Source organism: Quercus suber, unplaced genomic scaffold (genome assembly GCF_002906115.3).
Source record: "Quercus suber isolate HL8 unplaced genomic scaffold, Cork oak 2.0 scaffold_683, whole genome shotgun sequence".
In the NCBI taxonomy this organism is placed as follows: domain Eukaryota; kingdom Viridiplantae; phylum Streptophyta; class Magnoliopsida; order Fagales; family Fagaceae; genus Quercus; species Quercus suber.
In genome coordinates, this window is record NW_027070124.1 from 297,680 (window position 1) to 315,337 (window position 17,658).

Genomic DNA, 17,658 nt, shown 5'->3' on the forward strand with positions numbered 1-17,658 from the left:
TTTTTTTTCTTTTTTTTCTTTTTCGTGGTGTGGATGGGCAGCTTTGTATGGTTACAATTCATAGGTTGCATGTTTTGTTAAAACACTTATTGTTATTTTATCTAAAGAAATTGATAAGAACAAATAAATTTTTATTTTTATCTAAAAATTACAGAAATTTGGTGCAGCCATGGCTTTAAACCTCAACTTTTATTATATAGTATAATACACACACACACACACACACACACAATAGAAAGATGACATTTGTTCACTTAATAAACCCACTTAAGTGATTGTATACAATCATTTTTAGTGAGTTATACACATGATAAGGACACATGTCATCTTCCTATTGTTGACCACAATCAAGTTTATAGCTAAATTTTGTCATATATATAAGAATGTGTGGCAGATTATGATTAGTAAAGTATAAAGTTTAACACTCATAATGGGGCATAAGATTTTTATTTAATAGTAGCCTAATTCATGTCTCATAGTGTTATTCCTTTATTCCTTAATGGCTTATACACAGAGAAATTAGATGCATGCCGTATACAAAATGAATTGATTAAAAACAAAAAAAAATTAAAGGACAAAGTTTAGCTACAAAATTGGTTATAGCTTAAGACTACAACCTTACTCAATAAAATAAACATTACTACATATTTTGAAAACCTAATTGTTGAATTGCATGATCTTTATGCTCTTAATACACATGATAAATTTTGTGTCATTCGGATATTATTTACTATATGATCTATAAATTTATATTTTATGCCTAATTTTAAACTACAAAAGCTTGCAATTTAAACAAATTTTTTATGACATAACTATTGATTTTTAATTTTCTAGAAATTTTGTAAGTATGGGGGATATAAGAAGAAGATGTAATCCAATGGTGGATTTGTCAAAATTCACCTCCAATAAAAAGATATTAAGTAAGGTTGTAGTTTTAGGTTATAACCAATTTTGTAGCTAAACTTTGTTAAAAATTAAATTCATTTATTATTGGAAATCATAAAGTTCATGACAATGCATGTAGCAGTTGGCAATGGAACTAGTGGGCTTAGTTACACAACTTGTTTACTTTCAGCTAGTCCACTCATCTTCTGAATTTAGAAATGATGCTAGTGTATTTAGATCCATATTAGGATGAAACGGGGTACCAACCCTTGAATTCTGAGTATTCGCTTCATCCATTGAATCTTCAAGCTTGGCTTCATGTCTAGAACCTGGCAAGTCCTCAAAAAAAAAAAGAAGACATTCTCTTGGAATGATCAATTTCTCTATCCACCTCATTGTCACATGCATTCATTTCTTTATGGTCTGTTTCAATTGAGGGGAGTGAGGGAGAGTAGAGTAAATTTGGTCTAAAATTTGTCTATTTTCAACCAACTTTACTCTAGTCCCCTCCATTCCCTCTCTTTTCCTCTTGAATCTAAATGGGCCCTTAGTTTAGTGGCTATTAAAATTTAACACATCCGATTCCAAAAGGTCATTAACATCCAAATTTTTCAGAAATTATTCTCCTTCTGAGTTGAAAGAATTGGGCATTCACTGTCCCCACAAGGAACTAAATTTTTATTGACAATTTGGTTGTTATCAAGTTGCCATGGGATAATAACCTTTGTGCACCGTACTGCTTTGGATCGAATCACTTGGGGAGCTATTGGTTTTATTTCTAGATTGGACTCCAAAGATGAGTTTCTGACCTTTTCCTTCTTGTCATCACCTTTCACCTTCTTGCCCAAGTAAGTGTTCCAGTAATTTTTTATTTCATTGTCAGTTCTTCCCGGCAATCTCCTACTAATGAGTGACCACCTGCAAATCCCATAACATGACATGGAATTTGTAAACACATTAACTAACTGGTAACCACTTTTACATATTCAAACTTGTTTAGGACAACTAACTCTCAAGTTCTTGAAAGGAGACCATAATACATATATAAATTATTTTAACCCAAAACTTAATTCAATAGATTTGAGTCTATTAATATTTTCTTAATTACTCAACCTACTAGATATATCAGATTCCATCATAGTCATCTATTAGATTAGACTTAATATTGGTGGAGCTAAAATTTTTAGCTTTTAGCAACTTAAAAAACTATTTTATCTATTTTAACACCTCACTTTACAATTCACCCGACATCTATGGTTCTATTTTTTTACTACTTTATTTAAATATTATTTCTTTATATATTTTTTATTCTCTCTCTCTCTCTCTCTCTCTCTCTCTCTCTCTCTCTCTCTCTCTCTCTCTTTATTACTTTATCAATGTTGCCTACCTTTTTTACTTTCTTGTCCATGTAGTATCTTGGTCCCACTTGTCTGAGTTGAGAAAGAAATAAGATAAAATACTTTTTTTTTTTTTTTTGGGATAACTTGGAGCTACAATGAGCTGCCAAATATGGTAGCTCACTGTGAATTTTTTTTTTTTACCCATACCACTGTTAATGTGGCCTACCTTGTAGTATTTTTGGTGGTATAATTAATAGCGAAATTGCTATCGTAGGGATAAGGGCCCAAAATTATATATTGGGCCTTGGGCCTTAGCCTAGGATGTGGGCATGTCTGAAGAGGAATAAATAGTTATAAGGGATTCCAGTTTAGAGTCTCATAAATAGGAAAAGGGGTAGAAGGCGGTTTGAGGAGGAATTCATCCTCAGTTATGACAAATATGGCTCAGATATGTATTCCAACGATGAACGTGACCTTCATAGAAGTTCCAGTGATAGGGACATGCCTCATGAATATACGAGAAGGAAGGGAAATCAAAAATATCTAAAGGAAAATTGCTACCACCACATTAAATGCATTGCAGCTACTTTTTTGGCTGCATTTATGTGAAAAAGACCTCTGAATAGTGCTACCTTGGCTACCACGACTCATAGAAAGCTAAAGAGGGTGTTTGATGGGATAGACACTCAAGTAAGGGCTTAAATGATCAACAAGTGTAGGGGTTGAGATGGCCTAAAGGGAGACATATAATGCAAGAGACCCTCCATGAGAGGAATGGGGGAAAAATAGAGAGAGAATATTGTAGCAATTAATATTGTACTTGTAAACAGTTTAATCAATTTATATGGAGAATTATCTCCTCAGACAATAAAATTCAGTTTGTTTTATGTTCCTTGTTCTTGCTTGATCATCTCCTGAATTCATATTAGCCGTTATCTAATTCATTACGGCTTAGTTCTTTGACTCACTCTCTACAAATTTATTGTACTAAGCTCATTGGGCCAATACCCCTTATCTTTTGGGCTTGGGTTGTAAAACGTGACCTTACAATTGGTGCCGTCTGTGGGAAGAACTTGTGTGATAGTGAGTGCAATGGTTAACTATGGTAGGTTCATGTTCACACGAGGTAGAGTCCATAACATCCCAACGCAAAAATCCCTTCGCCAACCTCGAACACAAGTGGGATAGAGAAGGTAGCATACATACCACGCATACTGGTAAAAGTCATTCTTGAGTTGGGAGTCACGTCTCTCAAGAGCAGAACAATAGAACCATGCAAAGGGAGATTGACGATTTAAAGAAGAAGTTGTGCCATGCATAACAGAAACGAACTCCCTCTAGTTTTGACATCTCCTCCAATGATGAAGAGGATGCTAGTTATAGGCGAAGGTTAAGAACTCCACCAAGCGAGTCTTTCTCCTACGATGAAGAACACCATCACAAATGAAGATACAAGAGCCCACCTCGTAAAGGTTTGAGAAACGACGCTATGAGCAAGGCGTTGAATCAAATCTCCAAATCACCTTTCACGCATAAGATAGAGAGGGCAAAACTTCCTCGACGATTCCATCAGCCCATGTTCACCATAAACGGACCTTGTAGAACATGTGAGCCAATTCAACTAGAGGATGGCTGTCCACTCTGACGACACTTTGATGTGCAAAGTATTTCCCTCCAGTTTAGGACCTATGGCGATGAGATGGTTCGATAGTCTAAGGGCAAATTCCATAGATTCCTTTAAGGAGCTCACCCAGGCCTTTGGCTTTCTCGCTTTATCACGTGTAGTAGGGTACCTCGGCCCTTGGACTCACTACTGTCCTTATCCACACGAGAGGGGGAGACTCTGAAAACGTACTCAGACAGATACTGGGAGATGTACAATGTGATAGGTGGTGACTTTGATGACGTGGTCATCAGTACTTTTAAGGTCAGCCTCCTTGTTGAGCACAGTTTAAGGAAGTCTTTAACTAGTAAGCTTATTACTAGTGTGATCCAACTCATGGACTGGATTGATAAGTACAAGAGGGTTGAAGAAGACCATCAGCAAGGGAAAGGTAAAATAAAGGTTATCCCTCAGGAGATGAGGGATTTCAGTCGGACCGATTCAACAATAACCGACCTCGGAGATATTTCATTGGACAGTTAGGGTTTGCTAATACTCAGGCAGTTAATGCGGTTTGGTGTGTCAGGTTCTGGAGAAGATTAAAAATGAGCTGTTCTTTAAATGGCCAAATAAGTTGGTAGGAAATCCCATGAGACGTAACCGGAGCCTTTACTGCCACTACCATCAAGACCAGGGACACACTATAGAGGATTGCAGGAATTTGTGGGACCATTTAGACCAGTTGGTCCGAGAAGGAAAGTTGAAGTAGCTATTGCACCATTCTAGTGGCTAGGCGAAGCGGACAGGTTCGAATCACCGGAGAGATGCTTCTTCAAGACCTCTTCTAGGAACGATCAATGTTATCTTTGCTGCTCCCGGTAGGACTGGTTCTTGTCCCTCCAAAGTGATGTTTGTGGCTCAGTTATCCACCGAGGACAATAATTCAGAGCCAAAAAGAGCCAGAATAGAAATCTAATCGGTTTTGGGCTTCTCAGATGAGGATAAGATCGGAACCATCCAACCCCATGAAGATGTGTTGTTGGTCACACTTAGGATAGGGGGATATGATGTGAATAGAGTGTTGGTAGACCTGGGTAGTGCTATCGAGATTATGTACCCTGACTTGTATAGGGGGTTGAATTTAAAACTCGAGGACCTAACGGCCTATGATTCCCCGCGGTAAGTTTCGAGGGGAAGACTGTTATTCTGAGAGGTTAGATTAGACTACCTATATAGAATGGTTTAGAAGTGATGGAGGCAGATTTCATCATGGTGGATCTTATTCACCTTACACAGCTATTGTGGCTAGACCTTGGCTTCACACCTTAGGAGCCATCTCTTTTACCCTGCACTAGAAGGTGAAATATCCATCGAAGGGCTAGCTTAAAGAGATTATGGGGAGCCAGTCCATGGCTAGGCAGTGCATGATGGCTACCATCTTATATCCATCCGAAGCTGAGTCATTGGCCTCTGCTGAAAGGGGCTTATAGCAATCAAAAACTCCAGTGCTGCCAGATAATGGATCAACTGAGGAGGCAAAATGCGAAGATCTAGAAAATGTTGTTGTTAGTGATAATCCGAAGAAGTTCTTTCAGGTCAATTCTCAGCTGCCTCCCTAAGAGAGGGAAGAGCTGATTGAGTTCCTTAGAAAAAATGTTAATGTATTCGCGTGGAGTGCTTATGAAGCTCCAGTGGTGGACCCAAACTTCATTTTTCACCATTTGAATGTCAATCCATTTGTTACCCCCAAAAAACAACCTCTTCAGTACTCATCTAGAGACCATTCTGATGCTGTTAAAGATGAGGTGACGAAACTTAAGCAGGTAGGGGCCATCAAGGAAGTGTTCTACCCTGAGTGGCTGGCCAATACTGTGGTAGTAAAGAAAAAGGATGGGAAATGGCGAGTATGTGTGGATTTCACAGATTTAAATAAGGCTTGTCCAAAAGATCCCTTCCTATGCCTCGAATAAACCAGCTGGTAGATGCCACTGTGGGCGATCCTCGAATGAGCTTCTTAGATGCATTCTAAGGATACCATCAAATACCACTAGCCCTGGATGATTAGGAGAAAACGGCTTTTGTCACTCTCATTGGAAATTACCATTACAAAGTGATGCCCTTTGGCTTGAAAAATGCGGGATCCACCTATCAAAGAATGATGACTAAGATGTTTGAACCATAGTTGGGCAAAAGTATTGAGGTCTATATAGACGACATGGTGGTGAAGAGAAAGGTGATGTTTGAGCATGTGGGAGACCTCATAAACATTTTTGAAATTCTGAGGAAACACAAGCTACGCGTTAACGCCTCCAAATGCTTATTTGGTGTAGGATCAGGCAAGTTTTTAGGCTATATGGTGACTCACCGGGGAATTGAGGTTAATCCTGACTAGATTAAGGCGATAAATAGTCTACAACCACCTCGGATTCCCAAAGAAGTTAAGAAGCTAACCGGAATGACTGCTGCCTTGAACTGGTTCATCTCTCGGTCAACGAATAGATGCAAACCCTTTTTCCTGTTGATGAATAAATAGAAGAAATTTAAATGGACTAAGGAGTGTGCTTTGGCCTTCCAGCAGCTTAAGGAATATCTCTCTCATCCACTTATCATGTCTAGTCCTGAGATGGATGAAGTTCTATTTGCTTATATTGCTGTGGCTCCTCACGCTGTGAGCTTGGTCTTGATTCGAGTTGATAGCAGCATACAAAGACCAGTTTATTATGTGAGCAAGTCACTATATGAGGCCGAGATTCGTTATCTACCACTGGAAAAAGCCATCTTGGTAGTAGGGCATGGTACATGAAAGCTCCCCCATTACTTCCAAGCACATACGGGTCGTCGTCTTGACTTAGCTTCCACTCAGGGCTATATTTTGAAGTGCTGACTACACGAGAAGGATTGCTAAATGGGGCACAGTTCTAGGGGCTTTTGACATTAAGTACATGCCTCGTATCTCTGTCAAGGGCTAGGTCTTGGCGGACCTGGTGGCCGAGTTCGCTAAACCCCCATTGGAAGAAGTAGCGGCGACACAGAACATGAATGAAAAATCGGTTGACACAATCTCCCTACAAGAACCTTTCTTTTGGAAGGTATATGTTGATGGTGCAGCAAATCAAAAGGGGTTTGAAGTGGGGCTAGTTCTTGTATCCCCCAAGAAGATTACTATTGAAAAGTCATTAAGGCTGGCTTCTTGGCCACAAATAACGAAGCTGAGTATGAGGCTCTACTGATGGGTATGGCCATGGTTCAGAAAATGGGCAGAAAGGCTGTAGCGGTGTTCTCAGACTTAAGATTGGTCGTCGGTCAAGTGAAATGAGAGTTTGAAGCCAAGGATGAAAGAATGCGAGGCTACTTGAGTCAGGTTAGATGTTTGTAGTCAAGCTTTGAATTTTTCAACCCATTGCATATCCCTAGAAGTGGAAACACGCTTGCTGATTCCTTAGCCACACTTGCAACTTCCTCGGCACAAAGCTTACCACGGGTCATCCTTGTGGAAGATTTATGCAAACCCACAGAGGCGATCAGAGATATGGTCCATGTTCATCAAGTTAGAGTAGGTCCTAGCTGGATGGATCCCATAGTATTATTCTTAAAGGAGGACATCCTGCCTGAGGAGAAGTCAAAAGCTGACAAGATACGAAGAAAAGCTTCTCGGTTCTGGCTGTCTGAGGACCTGAAACTATACAAGCGGTCTTTTTCTAGACCGTATCTGCTCTGCATACACCCTGAGGCATCAGAATTACTCCTTGAGGAGTTGCACAAAGGGATTTGTGGAAGCTACACGGGAGGCAAATCTTTATCTCACAGAGCCATCACACAAGGCTATTGGTGGCCAAACATGCAGAAGAAGGCACAAGAATATGTGAAAAAGTGTGATCAATGTCAAAAGTTTGCACCAAATATACACCAACCGGGAGGAGTCCTTAACCCTCTATCTAGCCCTTGGTAATTAGATTAGTGGGGCTTGGACATTGTCGGCCCTTTCCCCAAGGCAGTAGGGAACAAGAAATACTTGCTGGTTGGCACGAACTACTTCACTAAGTGAGTTGAAGTTGAGCCCTTGGCCAATATCAAGGACGTGGATGCCAAGAAATTTATTTGGAAAAACATTGTCATAAGGTTTAGTGTCCCTCATACCCTTATGTCAGATAATGGCCTCCAATTTGATAACAAATCCTTCAGGAAATACTGTTGTGATCTTGGAATTATGAACAAATATTCCACCTTAACTTATCCCCAAGGAAACGAACAAGCTAAGGCTGTAGACAAGGTTATAGTGAATGGACTCAAGAAGAGGCTGGATGACGCGAAGGGAAGATGGGTAGAAGATTTGTCACATGTCCTTTAGACGTATAGAACTACACCTCGTAGGTCGACAGGAGAGACTCCCTTTTCAATGACTTATGGAGCAAAGGCTATCATTCCTTTAGAAATTGGATTCCCCACACTGAGGACAAGTTCTTTCATTCTGAGTGATAACAATAGATTGCTTGAAAAAAGCTTAGATCTTATTGAAGAAAGAAGAGAAAGTGCAAAGGTTCAATTGGCATACTACCAACACAAACTTAAGTAAGGTTATGATGCCAACGTAAAGTTAAGACCATTAGTGCATGGTGACTTGCTGTTGAGAAAGATTCTAGGTATTGCGAAGAACCTAGCGTGGGGAAAGCCAGGGCCCAATTGGGAAGGACCATATCGCATCACCTCGGTGGCTGGTATTAGAGCATATTTTCTAGAAGACTTAGATGAGCATGTAATACCATGCCCGTAGAATGTAAACAACCTGAAAATGTATTATTATTAATGAAAGTCTCTTTTGTCAACGTGTTCATTTATTAAAGGCATTATACTTCTCATTATTCAATCTTTATAATGTTAAATAGATCCTAAGTTATGTCAGGTTTCTCGGACCACAGACTTGGGTGAAATTAACACTCAATGGCATCTTTATATGTGTTAAACAGATCTTAAGTTATGTCAGGTCTCTCGGACCACATACTTGGGTGAAATTAACATTCAATGGCATCTTTATATGTCCAAACTCCTCGGATTATTGGTTTTGAATAGGCTAAAAGTCCTTATTTGTTTGTCTAAATGTTGGGCAGAATGTAGGATGTTTGTCCCTTCTATTCTTTACAAAGTAATTTACTTACCTGTATTAGATTCGATTTTCATCACAGAAGGATCAATTCACAGTGCAAGTATGTGGCAAATCATTTTATTACTGATATTTAGTCAAATTATTTAAGTTGATGACAAGTTGTTGTTATTAGATGTAATTAAAGAAAGATATATAACAGTTCAAGTTTATTGGCAATAGTCATAGTCTTAAAGGCATATAGAATAAAAACACATAGAATAAGATTAAAATGGAAGAGAATGAGAAGAAAAGTCTTTTCATTGATTAAAAGGAAGATGCGTTACAAATGGTGGCAGAATGCCATTACAAAAAGAAAAGAAAAGAAAAAAAGAAAAAAAGAAAGGCAAAAAGTACACACAGAAAGCTACAAAAGAGAATCCTAAACTTAGGCCTTCGCTTATGGAGGGTCCTTCTTAGGATCAGCCTTCTCGGATTGGGAATCCCTAGTCTAAGACTTAAGCTCTGCATCCTTGGCCTGGGCGACCACATCCTTGATTGTAAGGGCATCCTCAGAGGGCTTGGCCTTCATCGGAGGCTGAGCCTCCTCACCCACTCTAGCCCCTTTAGGAACTTCAGCATCAGGAGGGGGAGTTTAGGTGGTAGGAAGTTGCTCGGAAGGGGGGACCAAATTTGGAATTTCTCGAATGTCCTCTAGGAAGATGATATTCTTAGCCCTTCTCAGCTCAGAGTCTGCAGGGACTCCCGCCTGGTCCATCGCTACTCCCCAAGAATTAGTGCAATAGTCCTTGCACATTACAGCCACCTCCTCAGCCAGCCGGGTCTCCGTGTCTTTCACCCTACGCTCGTAGGATGCTGCGACCGTGGCCTCAGCGGTTTCCCTAGCCACCTGAGCTACATCCTTGGCTTTCTGCAGCTCTGCCTTAAGATCCAAAACAACTTGTTTCTTGGTGGCCAAGTTTATCTCGGTTATATGCAGTTTTTGACGTATATCCTCGGCCTGCCTCTCTGTTGTCTTCAGACCCGCCTCAGCGCTCAAGCGAGCCTAGATAGCTTCTTTAAGCTTCTCGGATAACTCCACATGTTCTTTTCTAAGGGCTCCAAGAGCCTTCTCAGCTTCAAAACGAGAGTGGGTCTCAGCCTTAACCTCGTCATAGGCGTTCCTGACCCACTCCTCAGCTACATAAATTTGTTGAGTGACTTGCATGATAATAGCGAAGTGGTCAAATATATACATATGAATAAATGTGCACCTAAGTGTTTGGCAAAGAATAATTTTGACTGACTTACCATTGCGAGGTCCCTTTTCAATGACATGAAGAGGTCAGGTTGTCTAGTATGCCTGAGGCCCTCTATATCTCTGAGGAGAAGAAGGGGTTGCTCTAAGGCCTCGGCGAGTATGGTGGCATGCCCCCTTTGGGACTCTCAAAGTATGGCAACTCAAGGAATGGGAGCACCCTCCACCTCTAGCCGAAGGGCCTAGGTGCACTGCCCTCGGCGCACTTCAGCTTCATCCCTGCTCTCCACCAATTTGGCCCTTTTGTCCTTGGGGTCCTTGGTTTTCCTCTATTACTTGGCACCCTTTTAAGGTGCCACCTCACCTTCCTCCAGGTCCTCAACTAGCCTTTTCTTCCTCAAGTCCGGATTAGCCTTCAGTCCAAGGTCAGTAGGGGGTAGAGGAGGAGGAGGAGGAAGATTAGGAGTAACTTGGGTCTTGGGAACTTCTTTTGAAGTTGTCCCCTTGCTCCTGTTGGCCATTAGGCCCTTTAAGCCAATCCTTTGCTTCAGGTCCATGCCTTCTTCTTTAACTTCTGAGCTGGTATCAATTTGAGCAACTATTAACCTCAGAGAATGTGCAGCAGAAAATCGGTCAAAATCAGCTTCAGAGTTTAAGAGTTCTGCTGGCCTTGTTGGCACTTCACCTTCCTCGTCAAAGTGGAATTGGTCAATCTCAGCCTCGAGAGATGAGTGTATAGAAGCTATCTCCTCTCTTGGAGCGGCTACCTCTTGAAGGACGCGTTGAATGGGCAACTGAACAGGTGAAAGGTCTCTCCGAGCCAAAAACCCCGGCTTGGAGATGTCTATCCGAGCTAATCTAGAGCTTCTAGCCCTTATTGCCTGGCTTGCATCCTGAAATATGTGGGACATGGGCACGTAGTCCAAAATCAAGTAAGCGGCTCGTAGCTGTCCGTCTTCGCTCACATATATCTCTGACCTCAGAAGGTAGTTGAGAGCTGGAATGTTGGTCAGGCTAATCCTCGAAGCAACATGGTTTTTATCTGTAAAAACACCCGAGAAGGAAATCGTGGTCAGACCAATGAAAATTATCATCAGAAGAAGATGAGGTGTTAAAAATGAAAAAAGAATAAAAGGGCTAAATCCCTTGCCCGAAGAAACTAATCCTATGATACCCCACCTAGTTCTCTTGCTCGAGTTGGGCAAGGAAGACCATCATGCCACTCCTCGGAGGCGACCAAATAATCATCCTTCAAGCCCTTGTTAGACTTAGGGAGGCAGGATATCAACCTAACGACGTCGGACCGGGACTTAAGGTAATATCCCGCGCTAGCGAGGGAATGGCACTCGTACATATGAACGATGTTGTACCATGTGAGCCCTAAGTTCATCTGGTCGTTCAAGGCATCTATGCTCTCTAGGACTCTAAATAGGTTGGGAGCGCATTGATGGGGACACAGCCTATGATTGAGTAGGTAGTCTTTGGATATCCTACCCATGGGAAGTGTCATTCCTCCCTCTATAAAGGCAATCATTGGAATGACAACTTCACCCTCCCCTCTATTCGTGTATATTTGGTCTGAGGCACAATATTGTAGGTCTACTCCTTATGGGATGTGGTATTTGGCCCTAAAACCCTCCATACCAGCCGGAGAGTCTACTAAGTGCTTGAATCTACCTATTTAAGCAAACATAGATGACGTAAGGGAAGTTTTCTAAAAAAGAAAGAAGGCCGAGGAGGATGGCCGAGGAGAAAAAGAAATTTTGAAGGGATAGATACTTACAAAAGCAAGTGAGTATGTTAAATCCTGAACCTTTAGGAAAATCTTGTGGAAATTTCTTAAGGAAAAGAGTTATGGAAACTCAGGAGTGTAGGGAGTTTGGTGAGTTAGAGTGTTTGAAATCTCTGAAAAACTTGAAAATTTGTAAAGTAAAGGGAGAATGATTTCCCTCAAGGCTTTATATAGAGGGTGAAAATGAGTAGGAGTTATCCTGTTCAAAATTCCAAGAGAAAGATCAACCGTTGGATCTACGCCTCGCCATTAAATCTGGGGAACAAAGCACTGCCTGGAACATTTAATGGCACCTCGCAGGCTTCAAAGCATCAATTGCAATTATGGGGCATGTAAAATGGCACTTCCATGCGTGTGAACCAGAGAGATAAATGGTTTTGTCTCTTAAAATCAAAACCCCACTTTTTCTCCTTGGATGAGAGAGAAAAACTGGAGTTTTGAGGGGTTATTGTACGGATAAGGGCCCAAAATTATATATTAGACCTTGAGCCTTATCTGAAGATGTGGGCATGTCTGAAGAGGGATAAATAGTTATAAGGGATTCCAGTTTAGAGTCTCATAAATAGGAAAAGGGGTAAAAGGTGGTCTGAGGAGGAATTCCTCCTTGGCTATGACAAATATGGCTCAGATATGTATTCCAACGATGAACGACATGACCTTCATAGAAGTTCCAGTGATAGGGACATGCCTCACGAACATACGAGAAGGAAGGAAAACCAAAAATATCTAAAGGAAAACTGTTGCCATCACATTAAATGCACTGCAGCTACTTTTCTGGTTGCATTTATGTAGAGTCGACCCCTGAACAGTGTTGCCTTGGCTACCATGACTCACAGAAAGCCAGAAAGGGTGTTTGATGGGACAAGCACTCGAGTAAGGGCTCAAATGATCAACAAGTGTAGGGTCGAGATGGCCCAAAGGGAGATATATAATGCAAGAGACCCTCCATGAGAGGAATGAGGGAAAAATAGAGAAAGAAGACTGTAGCAATCAATATTGTACTTGTAAACGGTTTAATAAATTTATATGGAGAATTATCTCCTCGAACAGTGAAATTCAATTCGTTCTATGTTCCTTGTTCTTGGTTGATCATCTCTTGAATACATATTAGTCGTTGTCTAATTCATTAAGGCCTAGTTATTTGACCCACTCTCTACAAATTTATTGTACTGAGCTCATTGGGCCAACATTCCTTATATTTTGGGCTTGGGCTGTAAAATGTGACCTTACAGCTATCATACCACCATCAATGCTAATGCTCATCCACATCAATGGAGATAAAAATTTTAGCATTTAATATTTCAAAAAATTACTTTATCTTTTTTAACACATAATTTCGCAACACATCTTATATCAATGGTCTTATTTTTACCATTAGTCAAGCACTATTCATTTTTTTTATTAATTTCTTTCTCGCTCTCTCTTCCACTTTGCCACAAAACCCAACTAAGTGATAAAATAATATAAATATAAATATATATATATATATATATTATGCCTTCTTGCTATTGTGAATTGCTAGTCTTAACAATTCACTATAGCAAAAAGACAAAAATATTTGCCTTTAGCTCCACCAATGTTGGACAATGAATTGGAGTTTGAGTTACCACCACCAATAGTGATGCTCAAGAGAGTGAAATTAACACCTTGTCAAGTTCATGCATGTACTTATACCATGAAACACATGTTAGGACAAAATATATCTTACCCCCCAAAATTTGTACTATACTACTGTGTCTAAATGATATACTAACAAATTATTTTTGTTGCTACTACCCGTAAGAGCATTAGTATCTGTTCTCTCAAATGCCATATACTGGTATATTTTAGCATCAAAGTCCCAAAATGACCCATTATCCGGTCTTGTAATTGTAAAAAAATTTACAATTGAGCTACAATACCACCATAAATTTATGATGGCACTGTAGCTCAATTGTAAAAATAAAATATTCATTTTTATTTCTTCTTTCTCTTTCTCTCTAACTCACTTCTCTCTCTGTCTTATACTCATTCCTCTCTCTTCTTTAACTTCTCTATTTTCTCTTCGTTTCTCCTTCTTCTATGTTTGTTGCCGTGGTGGGTTTGCTGCCATAGGTAATGAGTTTGCTGATCGATGTGGTGGCGTGGTTGTCAGCGAGATTAGAGTGATGGGTTTCTAGATTAGCGTGGTTATCGGCATGGTGGCTTGGTTGTCAGTGAGATCAGTGATCATTTTTTTTTTTTTTTGGTGGTTCTTGCGGTGGGTTTCTCTTGGTGGTTGTCAATGTGGGTTTCTCTAGGTGATTCTTGAGGTGGTTGCTTTTTTTGTGGTTGTTTTTTTAAGAAACTTTTATGGTTGTTGGTAGTGGGTTTGGTGGTCTTTTTAATGGGTTTTGGTGGTTGGCATGGTGGTGGCATGGTGGTGGCTACTGTGGTTATGGTGGTGGTTGCTAGCCGATTTTTCCTTGGTGGTGGCTGGGTTTTTTTCTCTCGGTGCCGTGGCTAGGTTTGTTTGGTGCCGTAGTGGGTTTGCTTGGTGATTGTGGTAGTGGGTTTTAAATTATTTTTTATGAAGAGGAAGAGAGACAGAGAGAAAGAGGAGAGAGGAGAGGAAAAGAGAGAAAGAGGTGGTGAAATTAATATTTTAATGAATAGATGAGATAAATAAGAAATGGGATGTTGGGTGTATTGTAAAATGGTATTGGATAATAAATAAATTAGTTTTTGAGATGGTAAAATAGAATATTTTGTAGAAAGCGAATGTGAATGCTCTAAGGGATTAGACTAGAAACTCCACTTTATTTTTGGAAGTGCTTGGGGGAGGTACCAACTTGCCTAAAAGTATGTGGTATAAGAGCAAAAAGAGCCATCATTTTCAAACTTTGCCAAACTAGTTTTCAAAAATCCAAAAATAAAAATAAAAATAAATAAAATAAAATAAAAACAAACAAAACAAAATAGGGAAAAAAATAGAAAAAAGAAAAAGAAAAAATTGTACTAAAACATTGTTACGACCTCGATGGTTCCTAATAGAGGTGGATGGAAATTGTATGGTTTTGACTAAATTTGACATAGCCAACCTCCAAACAATTATTAAGAGAGAGAGACATAAAGAGATTAAGAGAGAAAAAAATCACTAAACAACAATTTTGTTTATTCATTTAATGCTTAGTTGTGAAGTACAATTATTTATTTATGGGAAGCTATTTTCTAATCTAATTGTCTCACATGGTTTAAGATAAACGACTAACAAATCTCTCATGCACACTTACTGCTAACACGTGTGCTGCGACTTAAATAATGCTCCCAAGTGCATGATTGTTGCGAAGTAATAACTCAGTAAGTCCGAGGTCAAATCTACAAGGAAAAGGGAATTGATTAGCAAATCACAAGAGAATAAAACTAAAATAATAAAGTTTAACCGAAGAGATTTTTTATAGTTTAGTAAAGGTAATTTAAATTGAGAGAAAATAATAATATATTAAGTCGCTAAGGATTAGGGATCCACACACAACACATCTATTGGTAGTCTTAACAATATTTATTATATAACTCAACTAAAATTCATACGAAGGATGATCTTAGTCGGATGATTTAACAATAAAAACTCAAGATTTAATTGCCTAAGGTAGTTTCATGCAATTGATTGATTTTAGGCAAAACAAAACTAGTAAATTAGTTCGCAGGGAATACTAAGCATTTAATGTGCCCGAAGTCTACGATAAATCAAAGGATTATACAGAACTAAACACTTTTCTAGATGAGTAAAACAATCAAAAACATAAAAACATAATCATTAAAACCAATAAATAATTGTTAAGAACATACCAATAAACAGTTGGGTTTCACCCCTTGCCTTAGCAAGGCTTCTAGCAAGCCATAACACAAATAAAACTCTAAAAACTGTAAATAAACTTTAAGAAAACCTAAATTATGTTCTACAACAGCTCTCCTCTGAATTTTTCCCTAAAGAGCTTTTAAATAGGTCAAGGAATCATATTACAAGTTGAATTCCCGTTTGGAGAAAATCCCAGGTTTTTAGGCTTCATTTAACCGACGTTTGTGGCCCATTTAACTTCAGAATTCGGACTTTTGGTAAACTAAAACTTTGTATCCCTTTAAGTTATATTTCCAGCCCAACTTGAATCATACCAATTGGACATCTAAGCCGAAAGTTATGCTCCAAATACTAACTGGTATGCAGGGTAGAATCCTAATCCGAATTGGATTTGGATTTGATGCAAATTTCCTTTGATTCCTTGCTCCAATTGGACTTGAATTTAATTGGTTTGACCTTCTTTGACTTCATAATGGCCCTTGTAAGATTAAAGGCCATTAGCTTTCTTCTTTGCACAAATCCACTTATTTAATTTCATTATCCTACAAAAGACAAATTCACGCATTAAAATTCAATTAAGCACAAAGTAATCTTACTTGGGTAATTGAATTAATTAACCGGGGTCAATTTATTTTAACCCAACAGATTTCTTGGGAATTCACTGAGAAGTTCAGAAGGAGAGCATCCAAGGAAATGGGAGTTTGTTACTAATCTTGATTGATCTGCCTGCCTACATTGGTGAGTTTATAACTTTGGTACTGATTTCTCTTTTACTGTTATATGCAAAGTAATCTTACATGTTCATTTTTGGATTTGAAATCCTTGACTAAATCAATGGCTCTCAATTCAGGCTTAGTATCTCATGTCGTGAATCCTAGCCAGATGTTTAATTGTTTGTGCATTATGTTTGTTGAATGTTGCTCGATTGCTTGGTTTATATGAAGCAGTAGATCTACCCAAAAGAGCAATTTAGGTATGCATACCTATCCGAATGTAATAACATTTAAGGGGATGCTGTGGTTTTTAAATTTTACTATACATATAGCAATTAACAGTCGATCTATCTGATTATGCTATTATCAACATTCTGTCTTTTTGAACAATGATTAAATGCATAGTATCAATTGGATTAGTTTTTTAGTTACAAAAATCTCTCTGACTTAGTTCTGCAATGAAGTCGTAAGTCAAATACATGCAAAAGTACTTGCAAGCTAGGTTAAAAAAAAATTGTTCATGAACTTTATCTGGAAGAAAGTTCTGTTGCTAAACACTAGTTGATTCTTAAGTGATTTAATCCTTGTTCTTTGCTGGTGTAGTTTGGTTCAGGCATCTGTTGGAAGTGCAGAAGTGCAGTAATTCAATTGGTATCAAACTTGACTTGATACTACCCTTGGATTAATTAATCGCATGTGTTCCTCTCTTTCTTTGTAGGACAAGACTTAGGTACAATACTTATGTGCTGTTTCTTAAGTTCTCCTCTAAAGATTTTACCATGTGGATTTTTTCTTATAGGATGGAAGTATATTTTTTAGTTAAGTAGCCACATCATTGAATTTTAAAAGGAGAACCTAAAGAAAAGCACCTAAAGCGTTGTACCTAAGTTTTGTCATTTTTTGTAACTAGAATTTAAATTATTTTGTTGTATGAATTGGGACTTGAGAAGATTAATCTTTTTAAATGAGTGAATGAATCCTATAAGGCTTGGGAGGGGACGTCCTAAGTTTGAAGCCTTTGATATAAACATGGTTTTTGTGTTTGTGACTTTGTGATTTTGCGTCTGTGGGCCTTACTGACTCATTAGATTTGTAAAATAGAATTATAGAATATTATGTCTAACTATGATGCATATTTTCCTTCATGTGTTTTTTTTTTTTTTTTTTTTTTTT

At 38.8% G+C, this 17,658-nt stretch overlaps 1 protein-coding gene across 1 annotated transcript in view; it reads right to left on the reverse strand.

Moving 5' to 3' along the window:
• Positions 1–1,496: 1,496 nt before the first annotated feature.
• Positions 1,497–17,658, reverse strand: part of LOC112023505 (transcription factor MYB1-like) — a 21,827-nt gene continuing 5,665 nt past the window's right edge. The window contains exon 3 of the mRNA XM_065766126.1: positions 1,497–1,803. Within this exon, the coding sequence (XP_065622198.1) occupies positions 1,497–1,803 (307 nt within the window). The remainder of the gene's footprint in view (positions 1,804–17,658) is intronic.